The sequence below is a fragment of the Eutrema salsugineum genome, unplaced genomic scaffold, assembly GCF_000478725.1.
Source record: "Eutrema salsugineum unplaced genomic scaffold, Eutsalg1_0 scaffold_5, whole genome shotgun sequence".
Classification (NCBI taxonomy): Eukaryota; Viridiplantae; Streptophyta; class Magnoliopsida; order Brassicales; family Brassicaceae; genus Eutrema; species Eutrema salsugineum.
In genome coordinates, this window is record NW_006256612.1 from 9,352,809 (window position 1) to 9,374,980 (window position 22,172).

At 38.5% G+C, this 22,172-nt stretch overlaps 5 protein-coding genes across 8 annotated transcripts; 3 read left to right on the top strand and 2 right to left on the bottom strand.

Moving 5' to 3' along the window:
• Positions 1–67: 67 nt before the first annotated feature.
• On the top strand, positions 68–2,503 carry LOC18993114 (probable zinc metallopeptidase EGY3, chloroplastic). Its single transcript, XM_006416596.2, has 6 exons — positions 68–714; positions 803–1,000; positions 1,102–1,326; positions 1,415–1,653; positions 1,748–1,902; positions 1,988–2,503. Exons 1-6 carry the CDS (start codon positions 169–171, stop codon positions 2,344–2,346), a joined length of 1,722 nt encoding a protein of 573 aa, XP_006416659.1. The 5' UTR covers positions 68–168; the 3' UTR covers positions 2,347–2,503.
• LOC18993115 (kunitz trypsin inhibitor 2) lies at positions 2,380–3,121 on the bottom strand. Its single transcript, XM_006416597.2, has one exon. The coding sequence runs from the start codon at positions 3,051–3,053 to the stop codon at positions 2,457–2,459; it is 597 nt and encodes a 198-aa protein (XP_006416660.1). The 5' UTR covers positions 3,054–3,121; the 3' UTR covers positions 2,380–2,456.
• Positions 3,122–3,581: 460 nt separating this feature from the next.
• LOC18993116 (rhodanese-like domain-containing protein 8, chloroplastic) lies at positions 3,582–6,182 on the top strand. Of its 2 annotated transcripts, none has more exons than XM_006416598.2 (8): positions 3,582–3,922; positions 4,085–4,138; positions 4,271–4,420; positions 4,529–4,691; positions 4,918–5,009; positions 5,163–5,266; positions 5,365–5,640; positions 5,780–6,182. In XM_006416598.2, the coding sequence occupies exons 1-8, from the start codon at positions 3,587–3,589 to the stop codon at positions 5,907–5,909; spliced, it is 1,305 nt and encodes a 434-aa protein (XP_006416661.1). In that variant the 5' UTR covers positions 3,582–3,586; the 3' UTR covers positions 5,910–6,182. The 2 variants fall into 2 exon arrangements, with proteins under 2 accessions (XP_006416661.1, XP_024007847.1); XM_024152079.1 differs by having other exon boundaries at positions 4,352–4,420.
• Positions 6,183–6,330: 148 nt separating this feature from the next.
• LOC18993117 (ABC transporter G family member 11) lies at positions 6,331–9,660 on the bottom strand. Its single transcript, XM_006416599.2, has 10 exons — positions 9,277–9,660; positions 8,659–8,948; positions 8,398–8,569; positions 8,194–8,316; positions 7,980–8,108; positions 7,698–7,892; positions 7,509–7,595; positions 7,155–7,427; positions 6,965–7,072; positions 6,331–6,871 (listed from the first exon to the last, which is right to left on the bottom strand). The coding sequence occupies exons 1-10, from the start codon at positions 9,658–9,660 to the stop codon at positions 6,521–6,523; spliced, it is 2,112 nt and encodes a 703-aa protein (XP_006416662.1). The 3' UTR covers positions 6,331–6,520.
• A 9,865-nt stretch (positions 9,661–19,525) lies between these two features.
• Positions 19,526–22,051, top strand: LOC18993118. Of its 3 annotated transcripts, none has more exons than XM_024153160.1 (7): positions 19,526–19,850; positions 19,953–20,081; positions 20,572–20,804; positions 20,877–21,111; positions 21,206–21,291; positions 21,385–21,476; positions 21,591–22,051. In XM_024153160.1, exons 2-7 carry the CDS (start codon positions 19,983–19,985, stop codon positions 21,848–21,850), a joined length of 1,005 nt encoding a protein of 334 aa, XP_024008928.1. In that variant the 5' UTR covers positions 19,526–19,850; positions 19,953–19,982; the 3' UTR covers positions 21,851–22,051. The 3 variants fall into 3 exon arrangements, with proteins under 3 accessions (XP_024008928.1, XP_024008929.1, XP_006416663.1); XM_024153161.1 differs by having other exon boundaries at positions 20,572–20,789; XM_006416600.2 differs by having other exon boundaries at positions 19,526–20,081.
• Positions 22,052–22,172: the final 121 nt, after the last annotated feature.

Genomic DNA, 22,172 nt, shown 5'->3' on the forward strand with positions numbered 1-22,172 from the left:
TCTTGTTCCAAAGCATCTTTGGCACTTTACTTCTTAAAACTAATCCACCTGTATTGTTTGAGTTTCTTCTCAAAATTTCCAGACATTTCCTTTTTCTCCTTTACATATCGTCTCCTGAGAGATGTCTCTTCTTCGTCATACCTCAATCCTTTTTAAATTTTGTAATCCATGGCTTCCCTCTTTGCTTCAACTCCCTCTTCGTCTTCCTTTACTCTCCATTCCTGTCACAATTCGCGTCTTCGTCGACATTACAAACCCATATCTCCTAAATTTTCTAAAACAGGGGTGAATCAGACTACAAGACGCATTAATCCGTTGAGATTTTCATCGGAAGATGATCGAGTTCGGGAATCTGTGAACGATGCTTCGTCTCCGGTGGCGATAGCGGAGGAGCAAAAGGAGGACCACGCGAACAACGATGCGCCGCCTTCTCCGGAAATCAGTGAAGAAGATGAAAAGAAATCGGCGCAGCAAGAAATGGATTGGAAGACGGACGAGGAGTTCAAGAAATTTATGGGGAATCCATCAATCGAAGCTGCGATAAAGCTTGAGAAGACGAGAACTGATCGTAAGCTCAAAGAACTGAACAGAGAGAGCAACAATGAGAATCCGATCATCGGAATATTCAACAGCTTGGCTCGTGATAGTTTGACTAGAGAGAAAGAAAGGCTTGAGAGAGCAGAAGAGACTTTCAAAGCTCTTGATCTCAACAAGGTAACTGATATCATTTATCTTACGCCATGATTCTTCTGTGTGTTTGGTTACATTGCATTGCCTTGAAAATGTTTGTGATGTATACCAGTTAAAGAGCTGTTTTGGTTTCGATACGTTTTTCGCTACGGACGTTCGTCGGTTTGGAGATGGAGGAATCTTCATTGGGAATCTGAGAAAACCCATTGATGAGGTCACACCTAAGCTTGAAGCTAAGCTATCCGAAGCGGCAGGGCGTGATGTTGTCATCTGGTTCATGGAAGAAAAGTCCAATGAGATCACAAAACAGGTAAACCAAGGCCACAAAAAAAGTCTCCAACTTTGATGTTCTTGTTCGCAGGATTAAGGCTAAAAATTTGTTTAATTGTTTTGTTCTTTGTGATTGTAAAGGTGTGTATGGTGCAACCAAAAGCGGAAATAGATCTTCAATATGAATCGATTAGATTAAGCACTCCTTGGGGATATATTACCGCAATCAGTTTATGTGTTACAACCTTTGGAACCATAGCTCTTATGAGTGGTTTCTTTCTCAAACCGGACGCCACCATTGATGACTACATTGCTAATGTAGTTCCTCTCTTTGGTGGGTTCCTTTCCATTTTAGGCGTCTCAGAGGTAAACTCTGAAGCATATCAATAGTGTTATGTCTACATTTTTGCTGTGATGTTTAAGTGTAAACTAAACCTTAGTTGTTTGTTTTCAGATAGCAACCAGAGTAACAGCTGCACGACACGGGGTCAAGTTAAGTCCATCGTTTTTGGTGCCATCGAATTGGACTGGTTGTTTAGGAGTTATGAACAACTACGAGTCATTGCTTCCTAATAAAAAGGCGTTATTCGATATCCCAGTGGCGCGTACTGCTAGTGCGTACCTGACTTCACTTCTTCTTGCAGCTGCTGCGTTTATATCTGATGGTAGCTTCAATGGAGGAGACAATGCTTTGTAAGGATTCGTTTAGTAAGATTCTTTTCTTTGTTACTGTTCTATGCACTTTTGTCTCTGATGGGTTTTTTATTTTTTCAAACAATCTATATAGGTATATAAGACCACAGTTCTTCGATAATAACCCGTTGCTTTCTTTTATCCAATTCGTTATTGGTCCTTACGCGGATGATCTTGGCAATGTGTTGCCTAACGCGGTTGAAGGAGTCGGAGTTCCCGTTGATCCGCTTGCTTTCGCTGGTCTTTTGGGTAAATTTCATAGCTTTTGTTCGTTTTTAGTTGTTAGTATCTTCTTATACGATTTTTCTAAATCGGAAATTTTTTGTTTTCTCAGGTATGGTAGTTACTTCACTGAACTTGTTACCATGTGGAAGACTAGAAGGAGGTCGAATCGCTCAAGCCATGTTTGGAAGAAGCACAGCTGCAATACTCTCATTTGCAACGTCTCTCCTTCTTGGTATTGGAGGTCTCAGCGGAAGCGTCTTGTGTTTGGCTTGGGGTCTTTTCGCTACTTTCTTCCGCGGTGGTGAAGAAACTCCCGCGAAAGATGAGATTACACCTTTGGGAGACGATAGGTTCGCTTGGGGTTTAATCTTGGGACTCATTTGTTTCCTCACTCTCTTTCCCAACAGTGGAGGCACTTTCTCCACTTCCTTCTTCAATGGACCTTTCTTCCGTGGTGATGGTATCTAAAAGATTTATAGCTTAAGACGCAGAAAACAAGCATTGAAAAACCAACCTTATTTTGTTATTATTAGTGGTGCTGTAAAAAGAAAACAAAACATTGTGAATTTTGTGGAAGTTTATGCTCTTTTGAACACAACTTTTAGTGGAACATCGCTTAGAACAAGTTTTCTCTTTCCATCTTGGACGAACACTCCGATGTCTCTGCACATGACTTTGCAGATATTGCAGACAGATGGACAAAACACGATCTTGTAAGCATCTTCAAATTTGTCGATCTTGAACCAGTTACTAACCGTTTTCTGACCCGGATTCCCTGCAACCCCGCAAGCTGAAACGTACCACTGGTTAGTCGCCTCGTCGAAATAGTCTAATTTCCAGATCGAAGTTGCAGAGAATTTGAAGTTCAGATCAGCTGAGACACCGATGGTATTTGATTTTTCTGCTGGTGAGAAACTCAACGGTAGGCCTTGAGAGACTTCATAATTTTCTTGGATAACACTTTTCTTACAGGTTGTGTTTTCGGATTTGGATATGGTTAGTCCTCCGCCGCCGCCGCCGCGAGCTACAGGCAAGATGTAGTACTTATAGTTGATGCCCGATCGGAGACGTTTGCCTGTTGTGTCGATTACTGGTTCGACGGTGGCTTCGGTGGTGGCTCCAAGGTGGCTGATGAACACCGTTAAGAAGAGGAAGATGTAGAGAAGTGATGACATTGTGTAGGATGCTTTCTTTCTTTTTATGGAAACCTTTTTATTATGAATTGAAAATGAGAGAAGAAAAGTTGTTATTTATATAAACCCGCACGTATATTTGATAAAGTCCAAGTCAAACCGCATCTGATTTTGGACAAATCCGCTGTATTAAGCTATAATTTCGTTGACGTGAGAGATATTTATTTCGTTTACATTACGGTCAAAGCTTCACGACGTCATATTTCGATCACCCCTGACGTAATTCGTTGCCATAATGATGATGGATAACTATCATTTGTCAAATGTAAATTAGATAAGGTTGTCTTATCACCGACAAATCGTTATTAGAAATGAAAATGAAACCGAAACGAACCCAAAATAAACCGGACTTTTTTTATATTATATTTAAATATGATATGAATATGGGCTTGAGTTGGGCTTAAGCCTTATATCAGAAAAATATTCTTTAGAGTAGACCCAAAGTTTGAAACAGAGTTTTATTTTACACAGTAAAGAATGATTTGCTGACTCTTTCTCCAACCCGCGAGAAGATAATGAGAGCTTCTCCGGTATCAGCAATACTCTCAGTCTCCTTAACTCTTCCACTATTACCTCTTGCTTCCACCAATACTCGTTTCTCCGGCGATCCTATTCGATTCAGACAATATGTTTCGCATAATCGGAGTTTATCGCGACCAGGAGGTCTCGTCTTTGAGAAACCTGGCCGGAGATGGACCTTCTGCTGCAAATGCCGACATAGACAAGGAAATGGTTACGCGAAATCGGAAGCTCTTAATGAAGGAGAAGATTTCATTGTGTTAAACTTCTATCGGTTTGTATCAATTGAAGATCCCGCTGCTGAGATTGCCAAGCACCTCTCTTTCTTAAAGGTTGGTTCAGTTTGGAATGGGAATCGTCATCGTGTACCAATTTCATAGATGTTTTTCCAACCTTTTCTTTACAGATTGTAGATTCTGAAACAATCAAGAACTTGTGAGCATTGTCTTGATTCATAATTTGGAAGCTTTTCTGATTGTTATCTCACCTTGCAGGATTTGAATATACGTGGTCGGATATATCTGAATGAACAAGGAATTAACGCGCAGGTATTGTTATCATTTGTAATCACATATTGAGCTTTGAAGTACTCTGTTAACAAACTATTTTGAGGATGTGACTATATCAAGCTACGGCAACTCTTCTTGTTGTGTTTACTTCTGTGATTCTTGTTTCTGCAGTACAGTGGTCCATCTAAAGACGCTCTTGCATATGTTGAATGGTTGAAAGGAGATGATAGATTCTCTGATTTGCTTGTCCAGATTTCTCCTGCTATTAATGGGCATGCATTCCCTAAGTTGAAGCTACAGAACAAACCCTCCTTAGTGCAGGCAAGCTACATTTTGTGTTGTTGGATTAAAAAACATATGGTTCCCGATTAAAATTTTCCTACGTATAATGCGTGATAAACATTTGTTGCTTTTCTTTGTTTCCTAAAGTATGAAGGAGGAATTTCACACCTTCCCCTTCTTGATCCACCGATGCGAGCAAAACCCTTAGAACCATCTGAATGGAAAAGGAAACTGAAAGACTTAACGGCTGACGATGAAACATCACCTTCAAGTAGTGGCAGAAGCTGCATCTTATTGGATGTCAGAAACGGTATTTCTTTTTCCTTACTATTTGTCGACTGTAACAGAACAGTATTGATTTCTCTTGCTATCTATTCTGCATGACTGATCGTTCTTTTCTGACAATTGTGTTGCGGGTTTCCACTTTATTTCACGTTGTGCACTTCTGTAATTATTTGTGATTCTTAAAGGACATTACATATTGTTCTGGTTAAATCTATTGGTATTTGGAGGTGATGGAGATTTGATTTGAACAGGTTATGAGTGGGATGTTGGTCATTTTCGTGGGGCACGTAGACCTGAAGTTGATTGCTTTCGGAACACTTCTTTTGGGCTAGCTGATGAAAAGGTAATACAACTAATATAAATTGTGGCAGCTAAAAAAATCTCATTTACAATCTGTAGATCAGAAAAATCTCTTCTGCAGGTTACATTTTGTTAAGTCCTGAAGGTAAAAAGATATTTAACAGTGAAGAATATTGACTATGCTTCTACACTATAGGAAGCTCCTTCAGACCCTTTGATAAATGTTGACAAGGAAAAGACTGATATACTGATGTACTGCACTGGAGGTATACGTTGCGATGTATATTCAACAGTTTTGAGGTAGCACTCTAACTTCTAATCTTTCATTCTCTCACTATCATCTCCTCGAAACAAGTTTTCCAAATAACTTTCTTGTGATAAGTCAAATTTCTTTTCAGACAGCGGGGTTTCAAGAACCTGTATACACTCAAGGGTGGAGTATCCCATTATCTTGAAGAAGAAGGCACAGCTGACTGGGTTGGGAATCTTTTTGTGTTTGACTCTCGTCTCTCTCTCCCACCAGCTGCCTACGGTAACAACGCCGTAGATGAAGCCGGAAGAACTCCACAAACGCCCGTGGATACAAGTTTTGCAAGATGCTATATATGCGATTCACAAGTTCAGGAACTAAGACATCGGAACTGTGCTAACCTTGACTGCAATAGGCTTTTCTTGTGAGTTGCATTTTTGTTTCTGTTTCATCTTTTCATGTCTAGTAACAAATAGTGTATCCCTTACGAAAGTTTGATTTTGATGGACAACAATTGGTGTTTTGCCGTTGTTACCCTAAACTTACCTCTATCTTTGGTTCAGATGCTGTGCAGAATGTGTAATCGACTTGAAGGGATGTTGCTGTTCAAACTGCATTACTGCTCCCAGACTTAGACCTGTCTTGCATGGATTAAAGAGATATGAAAAATGGCATGTCTATCGCGACTCATAAGTGTAAATGGAGGCTTCACGTGAGAGATTTTTGGAGGCTAGTCTAGTAGTCATGCAGGGTCCTCATGCCTTGTCACTTTAAATTATGTTCACTGCATCCCCCTGTGATTGCGCGCGTTGTTTCGTCTGGTCTACCATGGGCTAGTGATTAGATGTGAGCAACAGAGTGCTATATCAGAAGCTAATGCAACAAAAGCAAAAGAGTGCTAAATCAGAAGCTAATGCAGTTAATCAAAAGCCTCATCCAGGAGGAACTACTAATGAATTTTTGAGGTTCTTCGGGTGTGAAACTTTTCATAGCTCAATTTTCATTTCAACATGTACAAACAAAGCTTGTAGTAATTCACAATTTAATCTCTCGGCTGTAATTGTGGCATAATGCAAACTGTGATTTAATAAGATGGTGCTTGTTACTAGCAAAGTAGAAAAATAAATGTAGTAGTAGTTATTTTAGACAAATCCTTGGTTTCAATATTTCTATAACTAACACACTCAAGTTTCTCTACTCTCACATTACATTGAGATTTGATACTGCAGGCCTGGCGAAATATGGTGGCTTTGCTTTGATTAACTTTGTTGAAAGTGTCTTCAAACACTGGACAAGCTCAAACTCTACCATCTGCGAGCTCCATTAGTTCGTGTAGCAATATAATTTCTCAGAGAAGGAGACTGGGTAAGACCATCTGGTGCAACTGTGGTGTTCTGAGTTCCATTCTTCTGCTTCATCCTCCTTCGTGCTATGTAACCTCTGACCCAAGGAGTTACATCCTCGTTGGTCTTGATCATGATGAAGAAAATGATCCGGTAGATGATAATCATGCTGAGAATCACACTGAGGTTAATCCATTTTGATCGGTGCAAGTTGATCTGGAAGACATTCTCCAGAACGTATTCACCTGGAATCTTGAAGGCACTCCCTTGGCTATCAAACATCAAGCCTCTCAGATCATTCTGGTATTGACCCTGAAGAAGAAGCAAAAACAAACCAATATATTATGGTCACATGATGATGAGCTGATATTAAAACGTTTTCTTGTGCTGTTTCAACGTCATTACTTGTAGCGCCCAGAAGTGGAAGCTGATATATGACATCGGGTAACGCCAGAAAATTTTCGGAATGTCATTAGGAAGCCTGAAGAATCCAGAAACCAGCATGAAGATCCCCTGAAACAAAATTACATTCTCCTTTAAAATAATGTGGACAAGAAGAAAAAGAAATATATAATCAAAGTGGACGAGGAAGCACCTGAATTCCAGCTCCGATAATGATACCCATGAGGAAGTTGGGAACAATACTAGCTATCGCCATCATCAAGCTCTCCACAACGGTGACACTTGCATAGAGGCAGAGAACAAAGAAGAGGTAGTGAGTGAATCCTGGATGCAGACCCACCATGAAGTAACAGATTGTCCCGGAGATGAAAGTTATGATGATCAAGAAAGGCGTTGCAGCTACTGTGTTGGCTATCACAAACGCAGCTACTCCATAGTGCCCGTTTAGTCTCTCTCTTTGAAAGACCTGCAATCACACTTTCATCTTAACAAAACCTGTTTGGTTCATCGGTTTGTGCAAGAAAACTGTGGGAGGGGCTTAACTAACCTTCATGTCTTCAACAAACGAAGGAAATCCACCAATTGACATGAATGTTACAAATCCAAAGACGAAAGACGCACATGAGCCCCGTGCCTGATTTCACAAACAGCAAAAGGACGGACATGGTGAGAGGTAAGACAAAAAAATTCAGTTCAAAGTTCGAGTTTCTCTTCAAAAGATGATATTAGCAAATACCAGAATGGCGCTGTAGCTGGTCCCAACGTTCCAATAGATGGTTCCAATGCAGACAGTGACCAAGATGTAAATAAGAAGTCTAAGCCAGTAATATCCAAAGTCCCTTGACATGTTGATGAAGGATCGCTTGGTTAAAGTGTAGGTCTGCAGAAGGAAACTAGCCTGGCTGCCTCCAGAGTCAAGAATAGTCCCTTTCTGTAGCATGTAAACGAGGGTTAGAAGAGAGAAATGATTCGTCCCAACATCAGACAAAAGCTAAGGAAAAGAACAAAGAATACTTACAAATTGGGATATCTCTTCAACCTTAGCCTTTGCAGTGTAATAGTAGTCAGAAGTGTGGTAATGGTCCACCAAGAGTCTAATAGCTTCGGTTGTGGTAATCTTCTCCAATGGATCATCGCTTGCTTCAAACTGAAGAATAGGAAAACAAGTTCATCAGCAGATGAGATTTGCAGAGAATTGAAAAGCAGTAAAAAGAAAAGGCTTTCAGTATTACCCTAAGCTTCATAGAACCTTTCAAAGTGGCTCTAACTTTGTCAAAATCTGAGTTTATGCATCTCAGGAAATGATCAGAAGGGTTCCTTAAAGCAGGACATGGAAACCCAGCTTGTGCGAAGAACTGCATCGTTAAGCAAAACCAACGAGTTAGTTTTCAAGATTTATTGATGAGAATGATGTTTTCTTTTGGTCAGATTCTTGCCTCATATGCTTCGGAAGCTTGACCAAAGTAAACAGTTTTGCCTCCAGAAAGCAGATACAACCGATCAAACAGCTCGAAAACCTCACTACTCGGTTGATGAATCGATGCAATTACCGTCCTTCCATCTCGTGATAGCGCACGCAATGTCTGAGTCACAAAGAAAGCAGAAGCACTGCAAAGAGAAAAAGAAGAAACAAAAACAAGCAATTAGGCTTAACTAGTTCTGTACATCCTAAAACAGAGTTTGTCTGAAACCTTTACCTATCAAGACCACTTGTTGGCTCATCAAGAAAGAGTAAACGAGGTCTCATGAGAATCTCAAGAGCAATACTGACTCTCCTCTTCTCTCCACCACTAATTCCACGCAAATGCCAGTTACCTATAACAGTATCTGCACAATCTTGAAGACCCATCTCTATTATTGTCCTCTCCACTAAAGCACGCTTCTCCGACCGTAACATCTTGTCCGGAAGACGAACTCTCGCTGAATACCAAATGGTCTCTCTCACCGTTAACGTACCAATCAAGTTATCGTCTTGCGTCACATAAGCCTGTAAATAAATAAGGAATAAATGATGACCAGATCCAGGAAACAAAAAAACCATTACATGAGTCCATACAAAAAAATACTATATATATTGCTTGTTTTCCTCCCCTTTTCCAACACTATGAATAGCTAAGATCCAAAATCCAAGAACATTCTTATATTTCATATCAAGACAAGTTATTACTGAAACCTGTGCAGAAGCATAGAAGATTGTAACTTTTTTTTTTTTACGTAAATTGAAAATTTGGAAGTTTCTTCATAAAGTTGAGAATTTGTTATTTTTTCATTATAGCTGAAAGATTGTAGCTTAAGGGTTGTGTATAAACACTAACAGCTGTTCCAAAGGAGAGTTTGGTTTTGCGGCCGTTAAGAAGAACGGTGCCGGAGAGGAAAGCGTTTGCGGCGAGGCGGCTAGCGAGAGCGTCGAGCATAGTGGATTTTCCGGAACCGGAGGGACCCATGAGAGCCGTGAGAGATCCCGGTTCGGCGTAACCGGTAAGACCTTCTAGAACATTCTGAGTCTCACCATCTCCCATAGTTACCATCACCGTCAGATCTTGCCACGTAAGCCTCGCCGACACGTCTCCGACGAACTCCGTTGGAGCTTTCTCTCTCCATATAGCTTCACTCAACGGACTTAGCCCACCCACCGGAAAATTCCCTCCACCGACCGAAACCGGTACGGTTGTTTGTTGTCTGCTTGCTTCTATCTCCATTTTAGTAACCAAAACAGAGGACGATTTGCTTGGAGAAAGAAAATAAAATAAAAAACAGAATCCGAGAAAACTGAAAAAAAAAGGGTTTGTCGAGGAAATGGAAAAGGTGTGAACTTTTGAAATGAAAGTAAAAATTATTGAATCAGATTAAGTAGGAGAAATTCAGGAGAAAAGAGCTGAGTGTAACAGAGTCATGAGAATTTTGCATGAACAACAAACTTGGACTCGTTTCTATTCTCATGAACTTCTTCGATGACTGAAACAGACCAAACACCTCTTCTTCTCTTTTTTTTTTTGGTTTATTCTCTTTTATGTTCGAGATAATGGGGGTTTTTATTAATTTTTTGTTTTTTAAAAAAAACTTTGAAACAATTTCTTGATCCGAACAAGAAATGAGATATAGTTATGAAGACAGCAAAGAGATGGTTGGGAGAAGAATTGAATGAAAATTAAGAAGGAAGTGGGGTCCAATTTTGTTGATGTGGTGAATTTTCCAATTTTCTTTTTCTTGCAGCATTTAATGTCTTCTGGTAGTCGATAGATGGTTGCATTAAGTATCAATAGACCTGCCCAAAATTGTTATTTTCCTTCCACATTTTCTTTCATAATGAAAGATATTTGATCGAACTTTGAAAGATTGTTATTTTTTTTGTATAGATGAATGATAGATATTTATGTCTTACACTTAATGGTAATGAAAATGATTAGAAAGATTAGTTGGGAAGCATTTTACAAATACTGTATGTTTTAATGACTGTGGCTATTTTGAATTTAGAGTTTTTGTAGTCAAATACTATTTGTTTTTCTATATATGTATATCACAGTTTTTATTTTTCGATACATTTTGGTGTGAAAAACCATCCCAGTGCAAGAAACCAAGAAGAAGTCTTTTAATTAGCACAAAATCTCAACTCAAAAAAAAAAAAATTAGCACAAAATGCTCGTTTACGTCAGTTTGATGGAGCACAATTTTATGTAAATTTTGTATTTAGTTTTGACAAAAAAAAATATCATTTAATGACGGGTTTATAAAACATATAGTAAATGCAGAACTATTGTTGACGGAAAAGTGCCGAAATATTAGAAAAGAGTAAGAGCCTATTGTTGATTTGTTGGTACTTGTTTTGTTAATAAAAGGACCCTTGGAGGCATTCTATGTAATGTAGGTCAACGTTTCATTCATGATAAATTCAACAGAATAACAAAGCAAAGTAAATCTTGGATGATAAATTCATTAAAATAACAAAACTGACTAATTTTATTTTTGGATGATAAATGATAGGTTTTCTATTTTGTTACTTATATATTGCACATTACTTGTGTTAAATTTAATGAAATCGTATGTACTCTCATGGATTTTTCTTTGTTTTTGATAAATCATGGAAACTTTGGACTTTCGATCCATCCACAATTTCATGGATTTCATTGGCAAAGAGCCAGAAATTTATTAAACAATATACAACAGTATTGAGTAATGCATAGGGGAAAAACATTTATTAATTAGCAAATAGATACTTGTTAAAATCTAACCTTAAAATATTTATGTTAAAATATAGAGATATATGATAGTTTTGATAAAAAGTTTAAATCATTAAAATCATTAATACTTCTAAAAGAAATCAAATTCTTACTTTGATATAAGAAGAGCTTACAATGATAGTCTCATAATTTAAAATGCAGCCACATGGATTTCATAATAAACCCAAAACTGTATACTCTCTCTGTTTCAATATGATAGATGTTTTAGAAAAAATATTGTTTCAAAATATTAGGAGGTGTTATTCAATCATGAATTTGAAATGAATTTTCTATGTTTTATAATCTTCTAGATTTAAAAATTGATATCAGTTTGATGGATTCATTTGTTTAGATTCTAAAATCTCTGCAATATACACTAGATTTTGATTCTAATAATTTACTCATAAAACTCTATTAGAATTGATTTGAAATGACTTAATATACAAAGATTTTAAAAATTATTTAGTTTTGAATAACACTGGATTTTAACGAAAGATTTGAAATCTTTATTGAATAACACCAAACTTTAAAACCTTTTAAATATGATTTACAATCAAAAGAACCAATAACACTTGATTTTAAAACATTATTTAGAATCATTAGTTGAATAATAGTGGATTGTGGTTGGATTTAAATTCTATTAAAAACCATGATTGAATAACACCCTTAGATGTTATCTTCTCTACTACTATGTATAAGAACTATTGCGTCAACAAGTGTGTGACGAAATAGCTAGGCCCAATAAAATTGAACGTAGTAAATGGTGATAATGGTCTCCTAACATATTAAGCCCAACAACTAAATCCGTTATTTTTTCGGCGAAATTGAACCCCGTAGTGAATCAGGGCTTGTTAAGGGGAATTTCATCTAAAATCATAAACCTTCTTCGGGGAACATTGGAGGTGTTGCACAGTTTTGAGAGGGAACCCATAGTCCCCTTATCAAGAAGGTTTTGTTAACAAAATTGATCTTATGTTTTCAAAGTTTTAGAAATTTTTCATTTCAAAATATAAGATATGAAACTTTTTATTCAAATTTAAAGTTTATTTAATATTATGTGATCATTAAGATTTTAAGATATAGTGATTTATTTTAATTAACTATTAATAACTTCTGATAATGAAAATATTGTGATTTAAAATAAAACATAGTAAAATAATATTTATAAAAATAATTAAAAATGCAACACATCTGATTTGCGGAGTAAATTGGTTTCAGAGAATTTTGATTTATTTATTTATGAAAAATAAACAATAGAAAAGACAAGATAAGGAAGAAAACAGAGCAGAAAGAGAGAAGCAAAACGCGATATATCGACGCAGCTTCTCCGACACGTGGCGATAAGATAGACTTTCATTGTCTCATCACTTCCACAGTTCCACTACACTACACAGTAAAGTATATACTTGCAATCCTTTTTTTTTTTTGCATTTATCAGTTCTTCAGAATTGTAGAACATCACTATTAAACGCGACTAAAATTAAAATTATAAACTAACATTAAGATTTTAAGAATTATATATAAACGAAAAGTATTCTTTTTGTCAATACAAACAAAAAAAATATTCTAAAAAATTATGTATGTTTCTAAGAAAAGTTATGTTTAACCATTTTGCTAGATTTAATCTCCTAACAGCATTTCGATGAATAATCCACCTAGATTTTATTTCGAAACATGTTTCACTTTGAGTTATTCAATGGAAAATTAATAGACTAACAAAGGAAAAAACCATTTAACGATAAGATTTTAGCAAAAAAAGCTTTTGATAAATTACCAAAAATTACCTAACAAAATAAAATATGTTATAACACATATCATATATGGACTTTTATACCGGTTCATTAGGCTCATCAGGGCATTGTACTTAACCTAAATTCCCTATGTACTCTATATATACATTCCAATGATTAATAAAGTTTCTAAGTTTTCACAACACGTTATCAGCATGATAAGACTCTCTGAGCGAAAAACCCTAATAAATCCGGCCATCACCAAAACCCTAAAAGCAAGTTGAAACTTAAAAGACGCATATCTTCCAAACCGTGAGGAACCAGAAGACGATCTACATATCAAATCGAAGCCCTCGACGAGACGAATCTACTGGTGAAAACCGTTTGTCGATCCAACGTCGGACGCGCCCTCACGCACATTTACAGTACACGACGATCAACCGAAAAAAAAAAAAACCAGATCCGAGTTTTTCCTTTTTCAACCAGCAGCTTCTCCAGTTTTGGTGATCAATCCTTGGAATTTGTAGCGGCTAACTGAGGTCTATTAGCTCCCAGTTTCATTAGCCTGTCAGAAATCCAAAGGTGGAAAAGGTATCTTCTAAAACTGAGAGCCATAGAACCTGTTGTTTAAACACTTCAAAACCCTATAAAAAAAAAAAAAATCGATCTCTAATTGATTGAAAGTGTTTGATACTCTGATGATTGATTGATAACTTGTTGATTGATTGTTTAAATTACAAGTTTATGCATGTTCAAAGGTTTTAAACTCGTTTTATAAAACCCTAATCTACAAAAACCTAACAACCGTTTTTGGCCATGTTTATGGCATAAACCTATTCGATTTTCTTCATGTTTAATAAGCTTGTTGCAGCTTATTTTGATTGTTGATTCTCTTGCTTGAAACACTTGATTGAATAAACTAAGAAAATCAACCCTAAATCCTAAGCTTGATTCACGATTTTGTAATCTTCAAAATCGTAAGTCATAATGCTTAAACCCTAGTCCTTTTCACGTGATTTCTTTGTTGTCCTTGTGAAATTATTAAAACCATCGACCACAGATCCTATAGATCTCGAAATCACATCCAAAATATGTTTTCCAAACCGTTAAAACCCTAGATAAAACCCTAATCATATTCGGCTCCCCTAGGGTTCCTCCTAAACCGCCTAAAACCGGCTAAACCTGGTTCTCATTAACCGAAATTATATTCGGCTTTAACCGATTAAATCACAGCTATTAAACCGACATCATGTTCGGGGTAACTAAAACCATACCCTTTAAAATTTACTATTTCCGAGAAAGTTCCCTCTAATAGAAAGTTTCCTCATATAAAAACTTTCCTCATATAGAAATTTTCCCGACATAGAAACTTTCCTCATTTAGAAAATTACCCAAATTAGAAACTTTCCAAATTTAGAAACTTTCCTAAAATAGAAAGATTCTCAAAATAGAAAGTTTCATCATCAGCATTCAAAATTTTCTCAAAACAATCCCTAACAAAATCAATCTCATGTTTCAGATGTCAAACATTCAGAAATGTGAATTCGAGGCCCTTCACGTCTCCGGGGATAACTACCTCGAGTGGGCCCTAGACATGCGCTTGTTCCTTGCATCGAAAAAACTCGATGCGTGTATTACCGACGGTAACACCGCATCCCGTAAGGGACAGTCTCAGGCGATATGTCACATACACCATCATATGGCCCCGAGCCTTAAGCAGCAATATCTCACTCTTGAGAATCCACTTGAATTGTGGCAAGCGCTGAAAAAGCGATATGACCATCAGAAAATGGTCCAATTGCCTCAGGCAGATTTCGACTGGAAGAACCTTCGGTTCCAGGACTACAAATCCGTAGATGATTACAACAACGAACTCTTTCGTATTGTTGCCATCCGGAAACTCTGTGGCGAGGATGTGACAGATAATGATCTCCTCGAGAAAACATTATCCACATTCAGCACAGAGAATGTTGTGCTCCAACAACAATACCGTGCAATGAAACACACATTGTACGAAGACTTGTTGTCCTGTCTTCTCCTCGCTGAGAAGAATAACCAGCTGCTTATGAGGAACAGCGCTATGAGGCCCCCGGGATGGCTCCTGTCCCAGCTTCTCGTCAAGAGTCCTACCATGTTCAACCCGATAGATCCTCAGATCACCGCCGTGGACGTGGTAATGGACGTGGTAATGGCCGAGGACATGGACGTGGAAGACGTGGACGCAGACATGGTCGCGGCAACCGACCTAACCTCAGTTATGGTCCTGGTCGTGGTCGAGGCATCACCAAGCCGACCCGCCACACCAACCCCGATCACTCTGCTTGTACCAGATGTGGGATGTTCAACCACCCAACAAAGCAATGTCGCACCCCCAAGATCCACTGCGATCTATACCAGAAGTACGGAAAAGCTCCTGCTGAAGCCAACATGACTCAGCCAGTCGATGCTGCTAACCTGGAAGGTGACGACCTCCTTGATGATGAGAACACCACAAACGAGCAGACCGACCCCATGGACTATGAGACAGCTGATCTCCACGATTAATTCAATCCATTTGCCTTTATTCTCAGACACTGCTTTACTTTATGATTTATCACATTTTCTGAATTCCTCAATACTGAATTCTATCTTCTATTCATAATGAAGCACACCAGCAAATGGAAACCATAGTCGTAGATAGTGGATCCATTCCTCAATACTGAATTCTATCTTCTATTCATAATGAAGCACACCAGCAAATGGAAACCATAGTCGTAGATAGTGGATCCAGCCACACTATCTTAAGAAACAAAAGTTACTTCATAAACCTAACCTATCAAACCGCAAATATTAGCACCATCGCGGGTCCCTCAAACCTTATCGAAGGATATGGCCATGCCTATGTGTTGCTATCAAATGGCACACAACTTGAAATACCAGATGCTCTATATTCTCCTAGTTCGAAGAGAAATCTTCTGAGCTTCAAGGATATAAGACAGAATGGTTTCCACATAGAAACCCAAGGTCAAGGGAACAAAGAATCCCTCCTAGTCACTAAAACCGTAGACGGCCATAAACAAATCCTCGAAACCATACCCGCGCTCTCTACTGGACTTTACCATGCTAAAGTCAGTATGATTGAAGCTAATACCACTCTCAAAGCCCGGTTTACTGATTATACTATTTGGCACGACCGGCTCGGTCATCCCGGTGCAAATATGATGCGTAAACTAATTCAAAACTCTCAAGGGCATACCCTCAAAGAAAACCGAGCTTATCCTCAACACCTCATATGCACAGCTTGTTCTCAAGGCAAATTGATCACTCGGCCTTCACCAGTTAAAATCTCTAAACAAACACTTCATTTCCTAGAAAGAATCCAGGGCGATATCTGTGGACCTATACATCCATCTTCCGGACCATTCCGGTACTTCATGGTCCTTATAGATGCATCGACCCGTTGGTCATATGTTTGTCTCTTGTCCTCTCGAAACCAAGCCTTCGCTAGGTTCTTGGCCCAAATCATAAAATTGCGGGCCCATTTCCCTGACTTCCCACTAAAGACTATCCGCCTTGACAATGCTGGTGAATTTACCTCACAAGCGTTTAATGACTACTGTATAGCCATGGGGGTAACCGTGGAACATCCTGTAGCACATGTCCATACTCAAAATGGATTGGCTGAATCATTCATTAAACGCATTCAATGGATAGCCCGACCATTACTCATGAGATCAAAGCTCCCGGCCTCAGCATGGGGACATGCAGTATTACATGCTGCTGAACTCATACGCATCCGGCCATCTAGTGAACACAAATATTCCCCATCCCAACTACTCTCGGGTCATGAGCCAGACATCTCCGATCTCAAAACATTTGGGTGTTCAGTATATGTACCCATTGCTCCACCACATCGAACCAAAATGGGACCTCAAAGAAGGATGGGAATATATTTTGGTTTTGACTCTCCCACCATCATAAGATATCTCGAGCCAACCACTGGAGATCTCTTCAAGGCCAGATATGCGGATTGCCAATTCGATGAATCGGTATATCCCTCTTTAGGTGGTGAGACAAACAAGCTGGTCAAAGATCTTTCATGGAATCAAACATCATTAAATTGGCAAGATCCTCGGACTCTAAAATGTGATTCAGAGATCCAAAAGATTATTCATTATCAAAAGCTAGCTAATCAATTGCCAGATTCCTTTGCTGACCCGACCAAAGTAACCAAATCGTACATCCCAGCTTGTAATGCACCAGTACGAATAGCTGTCCCAACGGGACAGACCCAAGTTGCTACAGAGTCTGCACCACGTCTTAAACGGAGCAGACCTCTCGGTTCCAAAGATAAGAATCCCCGGAAATCAAAGAAAGGTGCAATAACCGAAACCGGGATTCCTGCAATATCAGACATAGCCGCGGCTGAGACTCAATCTAATGAACCCTCAATGGAAGTTCGGGACGCCGAATCTCCAGGTTCAGAAGATAACAATGAGATCTCCATCAATTACAATATGTCCGGAATACAATGGAATCGAAAAGAAGTCGACTTAAATGCACTCTTTGCATACAAAGTAGCACTTGATGTTGCGCTCACGCAAGAGGATCTAGAACCCACGTCAATAACACAGTGTACACATCGAACAGATTGGCTAAAATGGAAAGAAGGCATAAACGTGGAGTTAAAGAGTCTCAAACTCAGAAACGTGTTCGGTCCGATCATCCGGACCCCATCACACATCAAGCCAGTGGGCCACAAATGGGTCTTTGTGCGCAAAAAGAACGAACTCGGTGAAGTCGTTCGATACAAAGCACGGCTTGTAGCACAAGGATTCTCACAGAGACCCGGAATCGATTATGAGGAGACTTATTCTCCAGTGGTGGATGCAACAACATTCCGATTCCTCATAAGTCTGGCCATAAGAGAAAATCTTGATCTGCAGTTAATGGATGTTGTAACCGCATATCTCTATGGGCCCCTGGACAACGAAATATATATGAGACTCCCAGATGGCATTGAACTAAAAGACAAAAATGCATCTCGAGATCAATACTGCATCAGGCTGAACAAATCCTTGTATGGACTGAAACTAAGTGGGCGTATGTGGTACAACCGCCTCAGCGATTACCTCATCAAAGAAGGCTACAAAATGACCCCATCAGTCCATGCATCTTCATCAAGAAGTACTCAAACAAAGGATTTGTAATCATAACAGTATACGTGGATGATCTAAACATCCTCGGAACATCTGGTGAGATCTCCCAAACAGTCGACTGCTTAAAAGCAGAATTCGAAATGAAAGACCTAGGCAAAACAAAGTACTGTTTGGGATTACAACTTGAGTACATCAAAGGAGGAATCCTTGTGCATCAATCGGCTTATATCGAAAAGGTACTCAAGCGATTTAATATGGACCAAGCTCACCCATTGACCAGCCCAATGGTAGTTAGAAGCTTAAGTGATGACCCTCTTGGTCCCAAAAAGGATGATGAAGAAATCCTTGGTCCTGAAAAGCCATACCTCAGTGCTGTAGGAGCGTTAATATACCTGGCTAGTCACACTAGACCAGACATATGTTTCGCCGTGAACCTCCTCGCTCGATATAGTTCATCTCCAACTCAGAGGCACTGGAACGGTATAAAACATCTCCTAAGATACCTTCGAGGTACTCAAGACTTAGGACTCTTCTATACTAACCAAAATAAAGATGGGTTAGTCGGCTTCGCCGATGCAGGATATCTATCAGATCCGCACACTGCCAAGTCTCAAACTGGCTACGTTTTTACGCATGGAGGAACAGCCATCTCTTGGAGATCAATGAAGCAGACACTCACTGCCACTTCATCAAACCATGCTGAAATCCTAGCCATTCATGAGGCTAGTAGGGAATGCGTCTGGCTGCGCTCCATGACTCAGCACATCCGCAGAGATTGTGGTATGGATGAAGACACACAGCCCACGGTGATGTATGAAGACAACGCGGCATGCATAGCTCAGCTCAAGGAAGGATATATCAAAGGAGATCGGACGAAGCACATTCTACCGAAGTTCTTCTCAACCTCAGACTGGCAGAAGGACGGCACTCTCAGCGTTCAGCAGGTCCGATCCAGTGAGAATTCAGCTGACCTCTTCACCAAATCATTGCCTACTTCAACACACCGGAAGCTCGTCAAACAGATAGGAATGTATAGACTTAGAGATCTGCAGTGATGCTACAATCAGGGGGAGTAATGCGTGTTGTACTCTTTTTCCTTCACCATGGTTTTGTCCCACTGGGTTTTTTCTGGTAAGGTTTTAATGAGGCAACATTCCCCAGCGTATTATCGAGATCCCGATTGAGTAGCTGACCCGGTTCACTCGTCCAAAGGGGAGTGTTATAACACATATCATATATGGACTCTTATACCGGCTCATTAGGCCCATCAGGGCATTGTACTTAATCTAGATTCCCTATGTACTCTATATATACATTCCAGTGATTAATAAAGTTTCTAAGTTTTTACAACAAAATAGATACTCCTTAGGATAAGAATGAGAGAGCGAGAGCGAGAGCGAGAGCGATGCTTTTGGTCGTATTCGCATCTCTTTTTTTCTTTCTTTCTTTTTCATTTTCCATTAAATAGAAGCAAATCATACTCCAAAATCCTCATTGAAACTCTGCTGCAACTTCTTCTTCCTTTTTTATCCCCAAAATATTCTCAATAGATTTCATCTAAAATTCAGTACACTCAGATACGCTTTATGATTTATCTTTAGTTTTACAAGTGATCATTTTCTTTTTATAAAACCGAAATTCACCCAAAACACAAAATCCACTGTTTCTGTAGCAAGTCTCTGTTTTTCTTTTGTCCTTTCTAGGTCGTTCTTGTATCTAGCTTTTTCAAAATTTCCAGAACAAGTAAATCTCTGGGTGTTGAGGATCATACAGTCGAGAAAAGGTTACCATATTGGAAAATTCTGTAAGAAATATTACAAATTTACTTAACTTTCTCTGATTCTGAAAGATTACAAATTACTTAACTTTTTGTGATTTTCTGAGAGAATTAAATTGTCAATGTAAGAAACCTAAAACAGAGAGGCCGAGACAGAAAATGTGGTGGTGGTCATCACCGTCGACGAAAGTCCGATCAAATCTGGAGAGGTTTCTCAGAGGAATAACTTTAAAGCCTCCTTCTTTCTCTCTATCTCAGGTACAGATCTCTGTTTTCATTCTCTGTTGGTGTGAATTCTTACTTTCGGAGAATCTGCGTCAAGCATATTCTCAGGGTTTAAGCTAATCATTTTAGAAATAAGGACAAATTAGTTTTGGATTTCATGACATTTCGTGAAGTTATCTTTCCCCACGTGGAAACTCGCGACAGCAAACTGTGTATTGAAAATAGGGAAAATAATATATTAAAATTAAAGTAATAAAATTATATAATTTTAGTGAAATTGGTTTGAATATTCTAGATTACTAGCTAGGTATATCCTCTGAACGTGTCTTCTTCATCTTTATATCATTAGACATTAGATGACTGTCTCTTTCAGATATTATTGTAATTAAATATGTGTTTAATAGCATGTCGTAATATTTAATATCTGTGTTGAATTACAATGGTTTTTAGTGGGTGTAATATTTTGTTGTTAAAAACAGGGTTTTAGCGTTTAAAAGTCTGATCTTTTGTTGTCAATTTGCAGAGCTGCGAGAATAATTTGAATAGTCTGTGGATACAACCGAGCAGAGACAAGATTGAGTTTTACAGGCTTAGTGATCTTTGGGACTGTTTTGATGAGCTAAGCGCGTATGGACTTGGATCAAAAGTCGATTTAAACAATGGCGAATCCGTTATGCAATACTACGTCCCGTATCTATCCGCCATTCAAATATATACTAGTAAATCGACAGCCATTTCCAGTTTTGACAAAATGTGGTAAATCTAGTTTGTAATTGGTGGGGACAAGAGTGTTTTATGTTGTAAGGAGTGAATTTATGGTGCTTGCAGGAACCAGAGTGAGGTGGTTGACTGTGAGAGTGAATGTTGGAGTGATGATAGTGAGATTGAGAAGTTGTCAAGGTCAATGAGCAGTGGTTCTAGCAAAATATGGGATTATGTTTCTGATGATTCCGGTTATGAAATCGATGGCAATCCTTCGTTGATGCGAGATAAGCTCGGTTACATTGAGTTTCAGTACTTTGAGTCAGTTAAACCGCACTTGAGGGTTCCTCTTACCGCCAAGGTTTTCATTCATCTCATTTCCAGTGATCCTATTTTCTTTATTTAAAGAACCTGAATAACTTAGAAATTTTCTCTAATGCATTGGTTTGATTTAGGTAAATGAATTGGCTGAGAAGTATCCGGGACTTTTTACTCTAAGGAGTGTTGATTTGTCTCCCGCAAGTTGGATGGCCATTGCTTGGTAAGTAGAGAAATTGTCTTCTTATTTGATTTGACTGCAAGTGTTTTTTTGGCCTCTGTGATGATAAAGTCTTGAACTTTTGTTGCGGTTTAGGTATCCGATATACCATATTCCATCTTGGAAGACCGATACAGACTTATCAACGTGTTTCTTGAGTTATCATACACTATCTTCGGCCTTCCAAGGTATATATACTTATGTTCTTGCCAAGAACTTGCAGAGTAATATACTTAGATCGTGATAAATTTCTTGACATACAAACTGTTGAAATATCTAGTTTTTTATGTTCAATTTATTAGGTGATTTAGTTGAGGGAGACGATAACAAAATCATGGAAGAAGAAACATTGTGTAGTGATAATGAACCTGTGACCAAGAGACTTCCTCTGGCTCCTTTTGGTTTAGTTACTTACAAATTGCAAGGAGGTTTGTGGGGGAATCGAGAATCTTGTGACCAAGAACGGTTGATTTACCTTCGAAGTGCAGCGGATTCATGGCTTAAACAGCTTAATGTTCATGATCACCATGACTATAGCTTCTTCTCTAAGAACAGTAAATGACAAAACTCTGTTTTTTGCTCTGTTTTTAGTTGTTTTCGCTGGTACATAGCAACTCCCCAATGTAGAGGTTTGTTTCCTTTCTGTTGATGGAAAATAAAGAATCTGAGTTTACAGTGATGAGGTAAAAAGCTTTTTGGTTTCCCTTTGTCTTGTCTCTTGTTCTTTTTTTCTTTTCTTTTCTATGAATCTGTTTTATGTTCGTATGTATATCTGACCAAATAACTTTCTTGTCTGTATATATATTACAGAAGATATTATTTTTTTGGTGTGAATTCGTTCCTAGTTTACCGACGAAGAAGAAACGAACAAATAAGATCCATAT

Coding starts and splice junctions, on each gene's coding strand:
- LOC18993114 (XM_006416596.2), top strand. CDS start 169: ATGGCTTCCCTCTTTGCTTCAACTCCCTCTTCGTCTTCCTTTACTCTC. Junction 1,654..1,747: donor AATGGAGGAGACAATGCTTT/GTAAGGATTCGT, acceptor CAATCTATATAG/GTATATAAGACCACAGTTCT. Junction 1,903..1,987: donor TGCTTTCGCTGGTCTTTTGG/GTAAATTTCATA, acceptor TTGTTTTCTCAG/GTATGGTAGTTACTTCACTG.
- LOC18993115 (XM_006416597.2), bottom strand. CDS start 3,053: ATGTCATCACTTCTCTACATCTTCCTCTTCTTAACGGTGTTCATCAGC.
- LOC18993116 (XM_006416598.2), top strand. CDS start 3,587: ATGAGAGCTTCTCCGGTATCAGCAATACTCTCAGTCTCCTTAACTCTT. Junction 4,139..4,270: donor AACAAGGAATTAACGCGCAG/GTATTGTTATCA, acceptor TTGTTTCTGCAG/TACAGTGGTCCATCTAAAGA. Junction 5,641..5,779: donor GACTGCAATAGGCTTTTCTT/GTGAGTTGCATT, acceptor TCTTTGGTTCAG/ATGCTGTGCAGAATGTGTAA.
- LOC18993117 (XM_006416599.2), bottom strand. CDS start 9,660: ATGGAGATAGAAGCAAGCAGACAACAAACAACCGTACCGGTTTCGGTC. Junction 8,570..8,658: donor CCAACAAGTGGTCTTGATAG/GTAAAGGTTTCA, acceptor TTCTCTTTGCAG/TGCTTCTGCTTTCTTTGTGA. Junction 7,073..7,154: donor TTATCGGAGCTGGAATTCAG/GTGCTTCCTCGT, acceptor ATTTTGTTTCAG/GGGATCTTCATGCTGGTTTC.
- LOC18993118 (XM_006416600.2), top strand. CDS start 19,983: ATGTGGTGGTGGTCATCACCGTCGACGAAAGTCCGATCAAATCTGGAG. Junction 20,082..20,571: donor CTTCTTTCTCTCTATCTCAG/GTACAGATCTCT, acceptor GTCAATTTGCAG/AGCTGCGAGAATAATTTGAA. Junction 21,112..21,205: donor GGGTTCCTCTTACCGCCAAG/GTTTTCATTCAT, acceptor GGTTTGATTTAG/GTAAATGAATTGGCTGAGAA.